Source organism: Cygnus atratus, chromosome 7, assembly GCF_013377495.2.
Source record: "Cygnus atratus isolate AKBS03 ecotype Queensland, Australia chromosome 7, CAtr_DNAZoo_HiC_assembly, whole genome shotgun sequence".
NCBI classification, from domain to species: Eukaryota; Metazoa; Chordata; class Aves; order Anseriformes; family Anatidae; genus Cygnus; species Cygnus atratus.
In genome coordinates, this window is record NC_066368.1 from 20,422,056 (window position 1) to 20,441,224 (window position 19,169).

General features: G+C 52.4%; 1 protein-coding gene across 3 annotated transcripts in view; it reads left to right on the top strand.

Annotated features, from left to right (window-relative positions):
• Positions 1 to 4,301: 4,301 nt before the first annotated feature.
• Positions 4,302 to 19,169, top strand: part of PAX2 (paired box 2) — an 80,748-nt gene continuing 65,880 nt past the window's right edge. For 2 of the 3 annotated variants that reach the window (XM_035538704.1, XM_035538711.1), the window contains exons 1-3: positions 4,302 to 4,404; positions 8,146 to 8,314; positions 9,354 to 9,551. In XM_035538704.1, coding sequence (XP_035394597.1) covers positions 4,362 to 4,404; positions 8,146 to 8,314; positions 9,354 to 9,551 — 410 coding nt within the window. In that variant the 5' untranslated portion in view covers positions 4,302 to 4,361. The remainder of the gene's footprint in view (positions 4,405 to 8,145; positions 8,315 to 9,353; positions 9,552 to 19,169) is intronic. The other variant, XM_035538693.1, reaches the window with a different exon arrangement.

Genomic DNA, 19,169 nt, shown 5'->3' on the forward strand with positions numbered 1-19,169 from the left:
AGCTGCCGGCCCTGCTCGCCGCCACACGCCGGGCCGGTGGCATGGGGCCGCGGGTGCCCAGCGCCCGGTGCAGCCCCAGCAGTTTCTCAGCGGGCCCGAATTTCGCCCCTAAATTCCTCGCCCCGTCTTGTGATGCCGGGCTCCCTTCCCCGGGTGGAGGCCGAGCAGGGAAGGAGGATTAAAAACGCTTCGGAGGGCTGGAGGCCTTGGGTGATGCGAGCTGGAGGCCGGGCTGGGGGAGAGAAGGCACGGGGAAGATTTGGGCTTCGTCAGCGGGAGCGAGCCGGCTAACGAAGCAGACCGAAAGATAGCTATCGCCGAGACTCCCCCCAAAAGTTTATTTTTCTTGAAATTTCCGCAGAGAGGCGGGCGCCTCTTTTGAAGTGTAAATGTTTGTAGCTTGGGGGGGCTGGGTTAGCGAAGGGGGAGAGCCTCAGATCCTCTTTGAGAAAGAGGAAAAGAGAGAGAAGCAAAGAAAAGGAAAAGAGAAAATAAAAAAGGAGAAGAGAAAAGAAGAAAAAAGAAGAGAAGAGTAAAAGAAAAGAAGAAAGAGAAAAGAAAAGAGAAGAGAAGAGAAGAGAAGAGAAGAGAAGAGAAGAGAAGAGAAGAGAAGAGAAGAGAAGAGAAGAGAAGAGAAGAGAAGAGAAGAGAAGAGAAGAGAAGAAAAAGAAAAAAAGCAGAGGCAGAAAGGCTCCCTGAAAGTGGGGCGGGAGGGAAGCAGGCAGTGCTGCTGAAAGGGACCGGCTCCAGGAGCTGCCCTGGGCCGAGGCGCGGGCCTGGGCCTGGCGGCGGGGCCGGGGCGGGCAGGGGCTGCCCGGTGGGGTCGGGTGGTGACAGAGCGGTGCTGCCGGCTGGGAAGGGGCACCGGGTGGTCCTGTGGTGGGGGAAGAGGGCAGCAAGCGGGGGGATTTTCCCTTATATTTCCTTTTCTTCTCTTTTCTTTTCTTCTCTTTTCTTTTCTTCTCTTTTCTTTTCTTTTTTCTTTTCTTTTCTTTTCTTTTCTTTTCTTTTCTTTTCTTTTCTTTTCTTTTCTTTTCTTTTCTTTTCCTTCTCTCTTCTCTTCTCTTCTCTTCTCTTCTCTTCTCTCTTCTCCTCTCCTCTCCTCTCCTCTTCTCTCTTCTCTTCTCTTCTCTTCTCTTCTCTTCTCTTCTCTTCTCTTCTCTTCTCTTCTCTTCTCTTCTCTTCTCTTCTCTTCTCTTCTCTTCTCTTCTCTTCTCCTTGTCTCTTCTTCCTCCCCTCCACGAGAAACGCTCCCCACTTGCCCAGCTCGCGGCCGGCCCCGCGTACCCCGGCTCTCTCCGCACCGTGGCACCCCAGCCGCGCTCGGCCCCGCGCTCCCGTTGTGCGTTTCTCCTCGAGTCTCTCACTCCCGCTTTCACCCTCACCGAGACGGCGATAGGGAGCGATAAGGCGGCGGCAAAAAAAACGTCCTCGGGAAGAAGTTCCCGAGCCGCCGGCCTGCCCCCCCGTCCCATCACAGGGCCGTTCCCCCCGGGAAAGGCGGGGAGGCCCCGGGAGGCCGGGGCCAGCTCCCGAGGGTGGCGGTGACCGCCCGGGGAGCACCGGGAAGTCCCCCGGGGGGCAGCCGGCGGCCGGGGAGAAGCGACCCGGTGCGGGCGGAGGAGGAGGGAAGGGGCACCCCGCCGGGGAGCCGGGCAGCCCCTCCGTGCCCGCGGCCGGCCGGCAGGTGCGGGCTCGGGGCCGGCCCCGCGCCGCCGCCGCCGAAGTTTCCGCGGGGCCGCCAAGCGACCGGCGGGCGCCATCTGCAGGCGGCGGCGCCGAGCGGCTCTGCCCCGCACCTGCGCCCGGCCCGGCCCGGCCCTGCCCTCCGCCACCGGGGCCGGGGGGGCGGCAGGGGAGGGGAAGGGACGGGACGGGAAGGGAAGGGGGGGGGAGGGCCCGGGCCGGCGGCGGGGAAAGGCGGCGGGCAGGGCCGGGCCTGGCCGGGCCGGGCGGGCAGCGGCACCCCCGGGCCGTGCGGGGCTCCCGGCGGCCGCTCCCCGAGCCGGTGCCCGGCACCTCACCGCCGCTGCGCCGCCCTCGGGTCGGCGGCCCCGTTCCCGTTCCCGTACCCGTGCCGGTGCCGGTGTCCGTCCCCGGGGGGCTCTCCCGGCCCCGACCGGCTCGGTCCCGCTCCCGGTCCCGCGCCTGGGTCCGTGCGGCCCCGCCGCGTACCCCCGCAGCGCAGCGCGGGGCAGGGAGGAGACCGCTGCCTCCCGCACGGGTAACCGCAGCCACTGTCAAACATTTATTTTATTTTTTTTTCCCAAAAATCAGCTTTTTTTTTTTTTTTTTTTTTTTTCACGCGAGGGAAAGAGAGACGGGAGTGGGGGGAGAGAGAAAGATAAAACATCAGCTGAAGTGCCAAAATGATTTATGAGACAGTGGAAAATATTTCATAAAGATCTCTCGGAGATTCCTTACTTAAACCGTTTAGAAAACAAAGGGACTGTTTCGTGGCAGATGAGCGGAGGGATGGGGAAGGAGGAAGGAGGAAAAGAGAAGAAGAAAGTGTGTTTCGGGTGATGATAAAGTCGCAGCCTGAAAAACAGAATTCAGCCCACAGCAATTGCTACCTTCCCTTTTCAACTCTGGTTATCAGCCTAAGAAGGCGTTTCCTCCTTGCTCTCTGTTGCTTGCTGGGTCAAAGGCACGTCTTTTTTCGCTGTAGACCGGCTAGTGAAATAATTCTTAGATTCTCTACCATAAAAAAAAAAAAAGGAAAGAAAAGAAAAAAAAATCAGACGTGGAGGCTGGGAGGTTGTATTTGCTTTTATTTTCCCAAACGCACACGAGGAAACTTTGCAACAACTGAAATGGGCCCAATCTATTGGTTCAAATATATGCAAGAAGGTCTTTCCTTCTTTTCTCTTTCCTTGTTTCCTTCTTTTTCCTTGTTTACTTCTTTTCTTTCTTTCTTTCTTTCTTTCTTTCTTTCTTTCTTTCTTTCTTTCTCTTTCTTTCTTTTTCTTCCTTCCTTCCTTCCTTCCTTCCTTCCTTCCTTCCTTCCTTTTCTTTCCTTTCCTTTCTTCCTTTCTCTATTTGTCTTTTTCGTTTTTTTTCTCTCTTTCCGTTCTCTTTCTTTCTCTTTCTTTCCTTCTTTCTTCTGTCCTTCTTCTTTCCTTGTCTTTCTTCCTTCCTTTTCTTTGTCTTTCTTTCTGTCTTTCCCTTTCCCTCCTTTCTTTCTTCCTTTCTCTCCTTCTCCCCTTCCTTCTCTCTTCCTCCTCTTCTCCTCTCCCTCCGTTCCTTCCCTCTCCCCTTCTCCCTTCCCTCCCCTCTTTCCCCACCGCCCAAGCCTCTCCCCAGGGCAGCCCCGATGCGCACCCGCTCCCCCCGCTCCGCCTCAGCCCGAGCCAAGTCCCCGGCGGAGCGGAGCGGGCAGCCGGCAGCTCCGAGCGGCGGGAGGCGCCGGGACCCTCCCCGGCCGGGCCGGGAGCATCCCGCTGCCTGCTGCCGGCCGTGCCCCGCCGCCCGCTCCGCGTCCTCCCGGGCCCTCCGGCGCCGGCCGGGCCGCCCCCGCCGCCCTCGTCCCGGAGGCGGCGGCGGCCCCCCCCGCGCCGGAGCGGCGGCCCGGCCCTCCTCGCCGCGCTCGGCTCGGCGCGCTGGCGAATCAGAGAGTGTCGGAATCTATTGCCTTTGTCTGACAAGTCATCCATCTCCGGGGAGGCGGGCGGGGGGCTGAGGGCGCTGCGGCTTTTAGAGAGACACACACCGGGAGAGGAGGCTCCAGTCTCCGGCCCCGGCTCCTCGCAAGCACTTCCCACCTCGGGCGAAAAGTCCGCCGGGCGCCCCGGATCCTCCGCCCGGCCGAGACGAGGGGGCGCGCCGGCCGCCGCCGCTCGCGGCTTTCCCGGGGATTGCTACTCCGCTTTGAACTTCCATCGGCTAGCCCCGGACCCGAGGAGGAAGAGGAGGAGGAGGAAGAGGAGGAGGAGGAGGAGGAGGGAGAGCCGCGTCCTCCCGCGCCTTCGGCCGCCTCGCCCCGGCACCCCTCCCCGCCGCCGGGGATGCTCCGGCCCCCCCAGCCATGACAGCCGCCTGCCCCCCGGCGCCGCCAGCCCCCCGCTCCCTCGGACTCTGCTGACTCGGCCGCCCCGGCCCCCGGCGCAGCCCTCCCGGCCCGGAAAGTTCTTCGCTCCCCGCTCCCCGGGCAGGGGGGCAGCGCGCCCCGCCGCTCCCTCTCTCCTCTCCCTCAGTGTCCTTTTTGGTTTGCTTCCTTTTTTTTTTTAATTTGTTTTGGTTTGTTTCTTTTTTTTTTTTTTTCTTCCCCTCTTATTTTTTTTCTCCCCTAAGTCTTGAAGTTGAGTTTTAGAGGCGACACGGCGGCTTCAGCCGATTTCTTCCCCTTCCTTTGCCTCCCCATGGATATGCACTGCAAGGCAGACCCCTTCTCAGCAATGCACCGTGAGTACTGGAGCCCGGCTCCTTCCGCCGCTCTGCCCTCCTCATCCCTCCATCCCTCCTTCCCCGGCCGTTCCTCTCCCCCCGCCCCGCTCCTCCTGCGGCTCCATCCCCGCACCGCCAGCCTCCGTTCCGCACCGCCCGGGGGGCGACACCGGGCAGCGGCACCCCTGCGGAAGGCGCGGGGCCGGGGCCGGGCCCGGGCCCGGGCTGCGAGCGAGCCCCGAGCAGAGCCCGCAGGGGCACTGCCCGAGCCGCCCCTCGGAGGACGAGACTTTGCCCCGGCTCCTGCCAGCTCCCGGCTCCGACCCTTTCGATTTCCGCGGCCCCGCGGGGCGAGGGCTTCCCGCAACCGTCCGTGTGTGCGAGCTGACGATTTGCCCCGCCGCTGGCCGGGATTTGCTCTCGTTGCGGGTTTCGGCGGCGGAGAGGGGGGCCGGCACTTTCGGATGAACGGCGGGGTCGGTCCGGGCTGCTCCGGGCTCCGCTCCGGCCGGGCTCGCTTCAAGGCTGGACTGCGGGAAAAATAGGGCGGCGGCGGGGCCGGGGAATCGGGCGTTTTCCGAGCTCCCCGAGAAGTCACGGTCCCTCCCGGGTTACTTAGCAGCTCCTCGGCGTGCGTTTAAAATGCATTCCTGGCGCCCAGGGAAGTGGATTCGTGATGTATTTTCACTTTAGAGAACCTTTCTTCCCAAAAAGGGGGACGAAGGAAGGCTCCTTCGCCAGGCAGAGTAGCGAGGAATTTTCAGGGATTTTAATTTCACCGCACGGAGGGAAAATAATTCCGAGCTTTAAATTAAAGAGCAAATAGGAATATAGAGCCGAGCTTGGGACCATCTCGAGTCAGGAAATGAATAATTAAGAGCAATTTGTAACTTCTGACACCGAAACTTTTGAGGACACGCCCTGCCCGCTGCATAAAAACAAACCGAAAAGGTCTAAAATCGAAATGCTTGCGGCTTAAAAAATGACGATTTTGCCAGGAGAAGGAAGGCGCAGAGATAGAAAGCCACCATCAGATCCCCAAACGTGGATGTAGGTAACTGCCTTCCTGCTCGGAAATTAATGCTTTCCAGCACACACCGCTTAAAATTTAGGATTTAATTTTCGAGGACCTCTAACAGAAAACGGCCCCCGCGTTAGGCATTATTTTTAGTTCTCTCGGGCGCGACCTTCCCTCGGAAGTGATGGCAGTAATCCTGCCTTCGGTACGCGCTGGAATATGCAGGCAGCCGAGAGAGGCATCTCAGCACCGAGACGCCCATTTCTGCAAACTCCGCTGAGATTCGGGAACAATTTCGGCTTCCGAATAATCCTACTAATACCAATCAGTGTTTGGTTTGTTCCCGAAAATGCATTTCTAGCTGGGCAGACCTAGATATTGGCAAGCAATTAAAATACGCTCGGGCGCGGGCTCCTGGTGCAGGCGCGCACAGGCAGCAAACGCGATCGGCACGAAAGCAGCTCGGCTGCTCGGGCAGATGCACACACACAGCCCGGCACTGCCACGCGGATAAATGCCCCCAAATATCCCCCTGCTCGTACGGAAATAACCTTAGGAAAGCACGGTGCGGAGCAAGCCCAAGTCTCGTGAAAAAAAAAAAATAGCCGGGGTGCGATAATTTGAATTATTAATTTTTAATCTTTTTTTGCATCTGTTGCCTTTTAATACTTTGTAATGTGAGTTATAAAAGGTGCTCTGAATTATTTATCGCGGAGTTGCCGAAGAAATTGCTGTCTTGTAACTTTAGAGGCAACATGTGCAGAGGAGGCTCTGCACAAACGAAGAAAACACAGAGCAACACGCACCCGCAGGTTTTGGTGGAGGAAGACAAGCGTGCCCCCTCCCCTCCGAAGCCCTAAATATCTTTTACGAAAGAGCAACAAAAGAGAGCAGCGACACCTCAGCTCCTCGGGCAAAGGGAAGGGACGGGAGCCCCCGGCTCGCTGGCAGGGAGGTGGGGGTGATCCTGACCGGGGGGGGAGATGGAAAAAACTCTATTTGTGCGAAAGGACTTGGATCGATCGCAGGGCAATGAGAGTTTCCACTAAGTTCAGAGCCAATAAGTCAGTGTCAAAAGCAGGGGAGGAAAAAAAAAAAAGAGAGAAAAAGAAAAAAAACCCTCAGCGAAAATACAAACAGATCATTTTTCAGCAAACCGCGCGACGAACTAAGATCTCTCCGCGGGGAAGGAGGCTGGGGCTGTGCGAGAGGCCGGCTCGAAGGCGGCGTGCTCTGCACAGCTCCATCTCCGTCTGCCAGCCGCCGGGGAGCGGGCACCGAGCGAGCGGGGCCGCACCCGCAGCGGTTCCCGCACCGGCAGCGGGCGGCGGCTCCGATGCGCGGCGCCCAGCTCCGCCGGGCAGCGCTGAGCTTTCCCCCTGCCCGCACCCCGCAGGTGCGCGCTCGGTTCCTCCTCCTCCCCGCCAAGTTGTTTCTCGAAAGGGAGAAAGGCGAATCGGAAGAAAAGCGCCCAAGCAGTCCCGGGTGGGATAGAGCGGGGCTTTTGCCTGGGAAGGGCGAAATAGGAGAAAGCGGAGCAATTTAAATTCGCCCTGATTTAGATTTGCGCGGGGAAAAAAGAAAGAAAGAATGAAAAAAATAGAAAAACAAACAAACAAACAAACAAGGAGCCGCGAGAGCCTGTTAAGATTTTTTTTTTCCTTTTTTTTTTTTTTTTTTTCCTACTGGCGGATTTTTCTTTTAAATATCGAAAGCTGACAGAGAGAGGGTCTGTCTGTAAACGAAGCCCGAGCACGGGACACACGATATTTTCCTCCTCTCCCCTTCCATTTCTTCCTCCCTCTCCTTTTCCGTCCGAATCCTCCCAACTCCCATCCCAAAATAACCGGAGACAAGGCGCTGTGGAGGGGACTTGCTGCGGGATGAGGGAGGGCGGGGTCGCGAGTAGCTGGAATTGACAATGTGCGAGAAAATCGCGGAAAGCGAATTCAAAGAGAGAGGAAAAGCGCAAGGGTAGAAAGCAGGGGGCTGCAGCGGGGGCTGCCCGGGGCCGCCGAGCAGCTGGGCTCCGGACCTGGGGAGCGTTTCGCTTCCCAACCCCGAGAGGAGCCGCAGCCGGCACCGGCTCCGTCCTCGCCCCGCGACAATGGCCTCGGGCAGCCGCCGCTGCGGGCAGAGGTGCGGGCGGCCGGGGGCAGGCGGGGCGCGGGGGGTCCCCAGCTGGCTCGGGGAAATTCACGCTTCTTCCCCCTCTGTGCCATCTCCACCGTCCTTGGTCCTTTCTAATTCTTTCTTTCTTCATCTTATTCTCACCCCGTTTATCTTTTTCTTTTCTTTCTTTTCTTTTCTTTCTTTCTTTCTTTCTTTCTTTCTTTCTTTCTTTCTTTCTTTCTTTCTTTCTCTTTCCTTCCTTCCTTCCTTCCTTCCTTCCTTCCTTCCTTCCTTCCTTCCTTCTTTTTCTTTCTTTCTTTCTCTTTCTTCTTTCCCTCCTTCCTTCCTTCTTTTCTTTCATTTCTTTTTTTCTTTTTCTTTCTTCCCCTTCTCTCTTTTCTCTCTCTCTTTCTCTCGTTCTCTTTCTCTCTCTTGTTCTCTCTTTCCCTCCCCGTCTCCTTCCCTTTTTGTCTGTCCCCCACGTCTCGCCCCCCCAGCCCCTCACCCGTCACCCCCATCCATCCGTAGTGACGAGAGATTTTGCAGTCCGAGTGGCAAAGAACCCACGACTAACGGTGTGTTTCTGGTGTGCGTGGGTTGTTGTGTTTTTTTTCTTTCTCTTTCCCCAGCAGGGCACGGGGGTGTGAACCAGCTCGGGGGGGTGTTTGTGAACGGCAGGCCCCTACCTGACGTGGTGAGACAAAGGATAGTGGAGCTGGCTCACCAGGGGGTGCGACCCTGTGACATTTCCAGGCAGCTGCGGGTCAGCCACGGTTGTGTCAGCAAGATCCTGGGCAGGTAAGGAACGGACCGCGGCCGCTCCTTCTCCTCCCCTGGGCGGCAGCGTGCCTCCGGGCGCCGCGCTGCGCCGCTCTGTGCCCCCCCGGCCCTTACCGCGGCGATGCCCGCTCCCTGCTGCCCACCGCCCCCTGCTCACCGCCCCCTGCCCATCGCCCATCGCCCTCTGCCCACCCCCGCCGCGCTCGCTGCAGCGGCAGGACGCGCTGCCCCGCCGGCCGGTGCGGGAAGGGAGGGAGCGATTAGCGAGAGAAGGGCCGGGGAGGGGGAGAAAAGAGAAGAAAAGCACGAAAGGAGAACAACCTCCCCCCCCTCCAAAAAAAAAAAAAAAAACAAAAAACCAGCAACAACAACAAAAAGCCCATCTCACAACAATCCGTAGGCGGCCCTAGCAAATGCACGGTAAATAAACAAGCAGCGGGGCAAACAGATAAATCTCCATAAACAAAGATGCGGTGCGAAGCATCCCCGGCGGCCGTGCCGGCGGTGCCGGTGGGCGGGCTGCCCGCCGCCGCCGTGCCCTTCGCGAAGGACGTGCCAGGGCCGCCGGGGGGCCGGGAGCCCGCTGGGGAACCGGGGGCACGGCTCTGCCCGGCTCTGCCCGCGCCCCCCGGCCCCTCCGAGGCCGCCCGACCCGGCCCCGGGGTCGGTGGGCTTCGTCCCGGCGGGCCGCAGCGCGGCGAGGCTTGCCGCTGCCCGGGCCCGAACGGAGCGCCCGCGGGGAAGGCAGCAAGAGCGCAGCGCTCCCCCAGACACCGGCACACACGCACCCAAAGGGAAAGGAAAAAACTGGGGGGGTGAGCCCTGCGAGGGAGCGGCAGCTCCCGCAGCCCGGTGCAGCCCGGTATAGTCCGGTATAGCCCAGTACAGACTGGTGCAGCCCCTTGGTGCCCCCACCGCCGCGCTCCGGCGGCCCAAAGGCGGGGGGCGGTTGCCGGGGGGGGGCCGCGGGGCCGCGGTCGCGCCGGGGCAGGGGGCTCTGGGGGCGGCGGGGGCGCCCGGCCGGGCACTGACCGACCGTCGTGCTCTGGCGCGGCAGGTATTACGAGACGGGGAGCATCAAGCCCGGAGTGATCGGCGGCTCCAAACCCAAAGTAGCGACCCCCAAAGTAGTGGATAAAATCGCCGAGTACAAGAGACAGAACCCGACCATGTTCGCCTGGGAGATCCGGGACAGGCTACTGGCCGAGGGCATCTGCGACAACGACACGGTCCCCAGCGTCTCCTCCATAAACAGGTAAGGGCGAGCCTGCAGGCACCGGGACCGGGACCGGGCGCCGGCCGGGGCGCGGGGCTCGGCCTGTGTGCGAGCCCCGGGGGACGGTTTCACCTCCGTGCCCCCGGGGGAGCCGCCGCCAGCCCCGCCAGGCGCCGAGGCTCCGAGCAGAAGCCGGCCCCTGCCCGCAGCCTCGGCCGCCGGAGGCTCCCCCCGGGCCGGGCTCCCCGCTCCGCGGCCGGGCGCTGGCGGGGTCTTTCTTCCCTCCTCCTCCTGCCGCTGGGGAACGGCTTCTGTCCGTGGAGGGCCTCGGGGTGTGGGAAGGAACCGCACGACGGGCAAACAGTGGCAGATCGGGGGGGAAAGGCCGGCGGTGCGTGTAGGGGAGCGTTAGCCCAGCGCGCATCCCGGGGCTGTACAAGCCCCGCACAGCCATCCATCCACCCCAGGCTGCAGGTCCTCACACCCTGGTGACACGCAGGACACTGCCCCGCACACCGAGTCACCGCGCTGCCGCCGTGCGACGCGGCTGCACGCACCTCGCCTGCGCCCGCAGTCCCTAGGAACACAGCAATATTTGCCAAGGGTGCGTACAAAAGTACCGCACCGACAGAGTAAGAGTAAGAATCCATGAAATTCTGCATGCAATCCCAAATATACAGAGCTCCCCGTCCAAATAAATGTACACAGGGTGTGCGTAAATATGCACGCAGACTTCTGTAGTGCCGGCATAGACAAAAACGCCCAAGTCAGTATATCGGTCCTCTTGATATACAGCAAGTTTAGCCAGATTTTTTTAAACCTGGTGTATTTATAGCAAGGGAAGCAGAAAAAATAAACAGCATGGAAAACACAGTGGTATTTTTTGTCTCGCGCTTTACATGGCAGATTTATCAAAATATGTCTAATAACTCAGGCTGCGTATTTCTAAATCTGGCATCCTATATAAATGGGTTTTAATATTTTGCAAATGATATGGAATTATCCCAAATCATCTTGAAAACAGCAGGTAGAATTAGCTGGTGGAATGTACCTTGGCTAAGGAAGATTCCCTCAGACACACTGTCTCTGTAATATACTGCTAGGCTACCCTAGGAAATTATCCCTGTGTGTGCCATCTGTATTAAAATGGTTATTAAGTTATGAACAGGGTAACATAATACTGATCGGCTAATTATACACCCTCCTAAAAAACCTCCAGGTCTCTGTTACTCTCGCAGTCAGGTATTGAAATAATAACAGTTTGACATTCAGACACCTTACAAAGGCAGCTGCAGAAGGACAGCCAGCTCTCCCTGGGAGGAATTAAGCTAGTGGTACACAAGTCCAGAGGAAGGGCTCCAGGGTCTTTGGAGGCACGGCAGACGCGGACCAGAGGCGCACGGTGGCTGCTGCTGGTGCAGGGGATGTCAGCATCCCCATCTTGCCAAAGCCACGGCCCCGTGCCTGCCGGCGCCTCATGGTGCCTCGCAGTGTCCCAGGGAGAAGGCCGGGACCAGATTTTGCTCCTGGCTTTGCTACTAGTTTGCATCGGGGCTTTGTGGGGTTTGCACCTCAGTTTCCCCTGCCTGAGAATGAAGATTGAACCATCTCAGGAGGTGGGAACAGATGTCAGCTGGATTGCGTTTATAAAATGCTTTGAGAAGGACAAGGGCTTTGTAACTGCTAAGTGTTATTGTATTAGAGAGGCTCAGCTGTGACCCACCATATTTGATTCATACTGTGATGGCATTTGAGTGTGTAGGCACCAAGGCGCAAGAACATTTTGACTTCGTGCGATCAAAGCTTCCCCCGTTCATTTAAAAAATTCGGACCCAACTTCACACCGTTCACCTTTGTATGGGGCTCCCTGAGGCCCTCAGCTGTGAGAAGTGAGCCCATAACAAGACAGGTCGCACAACTTGCAGGTCTGTGCTAGGCAAGAGCAGGTCAGAGAACTGGGAAAAAATTGCAGCAGAATAGGAAACAGCGAGCGTCTGAGGGCCCGATCCTGCTGCCGCAGAGGGTAGCGCGAGCTTTGTCACTCCAGTGGCTTTGTGACTCCAGCTCACAAAACACGAGGAGAGGGCTAAGCTCAGAATTCAAATACACATTTTTTTACTCTTCCATTGTCAAAGTAAGCAGAGAAATGGGTAAATGCTTTGTAACAGCACGTTCCTTTGCGTCCCCCTTACCTGCTGTACGATTACAACCCGGAGTTCGTCCAACACTCCGACTCTCTGAGCCGCTTCGGACAGATGACAATTTTTAAAACCAACCCGTTTGAAATACATGTCTTTGTTTTTTCTCAAAATGTGGGGTTTCCAAAGCAAAAATGTCAGTGGCCCAGTGTCCAGAACTGTTAGAGCTATATCCATGAGCCATTTAATATCTTGAGACTACAAAGGGGGTCTTTACAGAAAAAGGCGGTTATCTAGGTCCCTAGATAGACTGTGAATACTGCACTCCAGAATGGAGATCTCTTTGTATACAGAAAACAAGTACTTCGGGTTATTACAAGATTTTCTGAAAATACATTAATTACATTTTACCTTCTTTCTTTCTGGGTACTAGTCTGGCATTAACAGCCTTTCAGATGAAAGACTACAAAACAGTGCTATTTCAATTCCACTTTTACAGTCTCCCTAAATCATTTTAAGAAAATTATTTTCCATTAATTGTTTTTTGGTGATAGATGAATGATATGTGCCTACATTGCACTGATCTGTCAGTGTTGCACTACCGATATCAGGATACATTTGGGACGACATGTAACTCAGTATTGAGACGTATCAGAAAGTTGTTCATACCAAACTCATGCAGAAAAAGGCCAGATACGAACTATAGCTAAAAACATGTCTTTACGACCCCCTCAAGATTCAGAAAAAAAATATTCCTCTGCTGTGTGGTAGTTTTGCTTTAATTATGGCAAAAAATCTAGACAGTAAGCTAGTTAATAAGCAAACCACACCAGAACTGACAGGATCAAGACAGAGCAGTCATCTCTACACCGGGAGCGTTCCTGTTCCCTTTTCACACATTAGCTCCTCTACACGATGAACCTATTGTGTATACATGCTCACGTATATATATACATGTATCTGTGTAAACATGCACATACAAACGGTGCATGTAATTAAGAAGCTGGCAAGTGACAGAAGCTCGTAATTCTTTGGTAAGCAATTAATGCTTACATCAAATCACTCAAGTACCTTACTTCCTACAAGAACTTTTCCATCTATCATATAACTACAAACAAGTTATCTTCGGTCACTCCGGTTAGAGTATTTCAGCTGGATTTATATACGCCCCGCTGTAAACCTTGCGGGGGCCTCCTAACTACAAACTTGGCTGCAGACATTAATGAGAATTTTTGCTTTGTTTTGCAGCACGTACAGTTAGCGTAAGAACACAGGTTTCATGGGATAATAATCATCCCGGAAAAGTCTTTTAAATTAGACAATGTACCTTAGCAGGAACAGGACTGGCACATCACAGGCATACATTCAGGGTTGTGCAGCAAGCAATGCAACAGACATTGTAGTTTAAGCATTATTTTCTGCCTCTCTTAAAGACATGAATCCCTGACACCTACCCGCAATTTGTCCCTCTATTTCTCCTCTCCTGAGGCTGGGTTCAGGGCTAGGGACTCTCTGTTAGTCTTTATTCAAGGAATACAAAAGCCAAACAATTATGAAGTTCAGTCAGCCTTCTGGATATGCTTTGGACCCTAGGTTCCTAGGTCCATCTGCATCTAGCTACTAAGTCATGGCAGAGAATAGAGTTTAGTGGATACGCTATCTTGGTCAAGCTGTTAGATATTTTGTCAGTTTTCTCTTATGCACTGAGTAAACGTTACTTTTTAGTGTTATGTGATTGGTTTGGGGAGATATTTTCTGTTACATTATCTGACAGTCGGCTAGTGATTCCCAGTTAAAGCCTCCAATAATGATTGCTTTTTTAAAACACATGTGGAAAGATACACACATTGATCCAGGTTACAATAACAAGTGAAATACACTTGTGCAATGAAATACTGAGCGTGTGGCCAATGTCAGTGGCCGTGGGCAGGCCCATAGCTCGGAGCACAGCGCAGCATATTAGGAGATGAGCTTTCTCTTACCAGTTCTGCTGTCAACTTTCCGGCGGATCTCGGTCGGGTCACACGGACTCCTTATGAGGCTGCTTTACCACCTGTAAAATGAAAATAACAGTATTTAGCTACCTTTGCAAAACACAGTGCGATCTTACATTAAAAAATCCCATGCAGTTCAACACATTAAGAAGGAAAGGTTCAAAACTGGAGCTGGGTTGTCTTACATCAGCCGAGGCTTTTGCCCACGCAAGGGAGTGAGAATTGAACAGAATCTCGGTTGAGGTAAATGTAACGTCTCGAGACAAACAATTGAGTCTGGAACAAGGCAGGCATATTAGGGCATGGTCTGTGTCATATGCGGAAGAAATCAATGTTATGCAAACAGAGCTTTCTGAGTCACCCTTGCTAGCCTAGCTTGAGAATTTCCCCAAAGGACACCACAGTCAAAGTCACCGGGAATCTCTCCCCGTCCTTCCCACCAAACTAGTGTGGCGCTCTTGGAGGACAGCATCTCTAATGGCAGCTTGTTCATACTGATCAAAACCAGTGACAGCTGCATGGTCTGCAGTGAAAACCGGGAAAATTGCATAGTGTATGAGCAGCAAGTGCATGTGTCACACAAACCTATCGCCACCATCAGTATTTAGTAGCCGCATGTCCATTTACCCGAGAGAGGCCAAGGATTAGACTGGCCCTGTAAACTGGCTTAGCCTCCGACTGGCAACAGGCTGGGGCAAAGCAAGGGTGAAGAAGCGTTGTCCGACAGCACCCAGCATAATTTACCAGCTCTCATAACCTGGCACTCCTTAGTACATGCAGAAGAAACTTGGGATCCTAGCAGGGATCCTCTCGTTTTGCTGACGCTGAGTCTAAGGTCCCCATTCAATTTCCTGCACCAGGGCATGCTCTTAAGGTAGAAGGCTGCTACTGGTACTTGCTTTTGGCTGAGCAATGAACGCAATTGGGTCGCACAGGGCTTCATTACAAGGAATATACTCCTTTAAATTCAGATTCTTTTCCATCAGACACAAACCTGGTATTATCTTCTTTTCATCATTGCAAATAAAGGACAGGCTCATAAAGCAGAGGTTACAGACAATGTTACTGCAGCTGAAAGAGTAAATGAATGCTCGCAGCATTTCTCTTTGTCTTATTCCTCATATCTGGCCACTGGAAGGTTGTATGGTGGTAACTACAATAAGCTAGCCGCATTTTTTCTGGTTTTCATATTACACAGATATTAGCTCAACAGAGGCAGTTTGTGAGTAGAAGTGGCCGTGACTGGGAAGTTTTGAGCTCCCTGTTCTGTGAACCTCGGAGTGCAGAACCCCAACAGTCTCTTTATCATCTAAAGTTTCCAACTCTTTCTTTTTGTATACATGTACGGAAAGGTTGATTTTTGTTGGAAGTTGAACATTTTCAAGCTTATGCATCTAGTGAATGATTGCTGCATTCTGTCATAGAGGTAGCTGCATTTCAGTGCTGGGTGAATGAGCCTTATGGAGCTAAACCTCATTTACCAGAATCACTATTATGTGAAAAAACTCATTTGACTTTGGGAGAAAAGAGGAGAAAATATAAGTGGCTTGGCCAAGCAACGACGAGTTGGTGAGAACAATACAGTCATCTGAAGGGCACAGTCCATCCAACAGGAAAAGAATTATTCACGTTTAAACAAAGCAGTGTAGCCAGGAATGAAGGGAGGGAAATAAGAAAGGGAACATTTAAATGGTAGCAGAAGGCACCTCCTGATATGGAGGTCCATTAAGTTGTGGAATTGCATCCCATAGGAATTCCTAATTTCTTGGAATATATATAACTAGATGGCATTAATAACACAAGCAAACATACAATAAGAAATAATCTTGCGTTGGCTAAAGAGATAGATAATGCTCTAGCAGGCCAGCTGGACCCTTTATGATATGATGACATGATGCATACAAAACAAAGTCGTGTTTTCAGCCATATATCAAGTAACTCAGAAAAACTGTCTCTGATCCTGAAGCCTATTCAAAGAAAAGATTTCCATATTACTTGAATGAAAAGATAAGACTTCAAAACAGTTGAATAAGGCTGAGTTTTACTTTGATTAACTTGCCATGGTCTTTAATTAAGGCATGCTGAAATTCAAATGGAGTTTAGGCTTGCTTCTTGCAATCAGCAAAATATTTAGGGATCCCAGTTTGTCACAGGTCTCTATAAATGGACAGACAGGGACTTTCAAAAGCATTTGCCACTGGCCTGACAACAGTGCAGCTAACTAGGACTTGAGGAAATCCCGTCCGTGTGTAGGTGGCTCTGATAATGATTACTACTCCTGAAAGTGTCAGAAAGGTTTGAGTTTTGCTCCCAAACAACTGTTCTATAAACTGAGAGCTAATGGGAATGAGGATTTTTGCACTGTAATAGCAATTAATCTAGTGCAGCGTATACATGCATGGACATATTTACCAGTCCCAGCTGATTAAAAATGCTAAGGCAGAGCCCTAAACTGTGCAATTGGCATACAAATCATGAGTGCCTGTAATACAATGTGGGTTTGCTTTTACTCGTTTTCTCTTTTTTACTTCAAAATTTTAGAGGGATTTGGATAGGTGACTCCCATTAAACAACTTTAAAAACACCTCAACAATGCAGTCCTTTGAGTCTTCAGGGAGCCGACAGGACCCTTTTCAAGCCCCCAAAAGCCCTGGAAACATCCCTTATTAAATGAGAACTGAAATTCTCATGCTATCGCTTGACTAGAGGAGCTGGAAAACCAACAACAAACACCGTTAGGCTTGTGATGAAATACTAGACAGTATGATATTCAGCATTAGCCTCCAATTTTCTCTAGTGCCAGTAACTGAGAGCTGATTTTGTAGCACTTATATGGCTATCTACCCAGCTGAAAATCACAAATCTAATCACTTGGTTTCCAAACTCCTCAGAGTGCACTTACAAATATTCATTTCCAATCAATTTGCACCTGCTAATATTTCTGAATTCTCACATGTGATGACAGAGTCAGAAGCAATGCTGGTGCTTCCTATTTCTATTGCGATAGCATAAAGAGGCTCTGTGCATAGATCACAGCCCATTGTTCAAAATAGGCACAGCGTAAATAGGAATTTCTTTTGAGAGATTCTTTTAGAAAATCACCATATATGTGTGTCTTTCTTTACACCATCCCCTTAACATCTACGAGGCTCATCATTCAGACAGTCCTCGAGGTTTCAGGGATTAAACAAACATCTTTGTCTGCTAAAAGGAATGAGCTAAACGGTCAGGGCTCACTCACCAAAGCCAAGTCTAGGTAAAAGGCAGAGCAAAACTGGAGAGCCCTCTTCTTTGGGCTCTTATCTGACAAGACTGAGGGTGAACGCTGGCTAGACTGCAACAGCCTCCCCCCTCTTCCCCGATAAGTAGGCATATAAATAAATAAATAAACGGCATCCTAACTGCACTGAGAACTCAATAAAACAATCACATCAAATATGAGGAGGTATAAATCTCGCGTCTGCACAGGTAACCCACTCAATTGCTTTTATTATGGCTCAGCCTGACTCCATTTATTACCATCCGTGGCCTGGGTGAAGGATGTTTGCATGGAGGGTGGTCTCCTGGTGAAATCTTATCCCCAGAGCAGTGACAATCAGCCCATACAGAGGTGGATTTTGGTGGGGAGACCAAAGGCAGATCCATCTGTCTGCATGAAAACCAATCAATAACCCTGTAACTAGACCTCTTGTCGCTGGGAAATGGACAACACAATAGTTCAATCCTGGAGCCATAGGAGAGAAATAGCTGTAGTTGGGGTGTGAAGAATGACGGGATGTATGCATGATGCGTTTGAGACATACGGACAGAGCATGTCTGTCCATCTAGATACTGAGGAGTGACAGGATAGGGATAAGGCAGAGGGTACATTTATATATATCGTAGGCAAATCTGAAAGGTTGATGCGTTCAGGGGTGGGTATGGGGAAGAAAAAAGGACAGAGTTATATTGCATTTTTTATAGGACATTTATATGGGGACTGTGAGTGCAATGCAGATCTGTACCTTCAGGGAAATATGCCTGCTGGCTGGATATTACATATGAGTATTTTGGTATATGGCAGGGAATGTGTGTCTCTTGGCAGGCACGTAGATGGTGACACAAAGCACCGGTAGGCTAAAGGAAACATAGGCAGGAGTTTGATGTGGTCAGGGAAGGATATTCCTTTGTCCTCTGTCTGGCTTGGGATTTATGTGTGTACTAGTTTTGACAGAGAGGAGAAAGAGTGATGTGCCAAAAGCCTCAGCTAACGGCCTGTGAGTTCACAGATACGCTTCCCAGAAAATGCTATGTATGAAACATTTACCCAAACCTCACTGTTAAATCAGGAGAGGAGATTCTGGTGGCTTGTCTCTGCCTGTACGAAAAACAGAAATAGGACATTCCTTGCTGCTGCCATACTCTAGCTCTGCAATTCCAGCAGCGTTTCTAAAACTTGCACAGCATACCGTCCCCCAGACTTTTAGCAACTCCCCCATCACACACACACGCATGCTTACGGAGAGATGGTGGAGTTTGCCTCTGCTAAATGTTTTCTCCTGGGGGCCAGTTTAGTTTTCCTTCCTCTGGTTCCCTTTTGAACGGTTCCTCTCCTCCCAAGGTAAGCGCCCTTCCCTCTCCGCAGGGCGCCAGGCACGGGGCTGACCTCCCGTCCCTGGCTGGGAGGTAAATGGCATCAAGGCCAGCTATCAGCTCTGGCCAAACTGCCCATCACTGTATTGCGCTGGAGAGGGCTGGTAGCCAGATTTTGCAAGGCAGATTGATGTCTGTTCATCATTTACACAAGGAAAAGCACAGACTGCAACAAGACGACAAAGTCACAAATGAATACCTGCCAGACAGGACGCTCTGCACCACCTCTCGTCGCAGGGCAGTTTAAATGATTCTGGCAGCAATGATATCCCAGCCCTTCGACTCCCAGAACCAGCCCCCATTTTCCTTAATAGGGCTTCTTTTTCTTCAAGCTGTCGGAAACGTGAGGGCAACCTCGCTACCCAATGCCCACGGTCGGGTACTCACTTTAAAATTGTGAGAGAGTCTTTGGACACTGACATTGGGGCCCTACTTAAAGGGACTACTGCCTTTCAACATGCTCATGCTTCTCTAGAATGTCTTTTAAAAACAGGTTTTGGTCACCTGCCTTTAAAAAGAAAGACTGCTGACAACATAGCTATGTAACAGTGCCTGCTGTTAATATTTGCCTAGATTCAGGCCCAGAAAATCTTTCTTTGTTGATTAAATTAAGGCTTTTGAACTTGAAAAAATATTCATTTATACAGAAATTATCCATACAAAAAAATATTTATAAAATGAACAGGAAAGAGAGGATATCTAGAAGAGCAGAGGAGAGGAAGGAATAATATTTTTGAGGAAAAGGAACCCACACTTGCATGCTGTGAAGGCATAGGGAAGCGTATGGCTGGGACGCGCTGCAGACAAATGGACCAGGGCTGAGCAAGCAGGGGCAAAGTGGAAAATGAATAACGCCGCAAATTCCCTCTCCCTAGCGAACAAACAGCAAATTT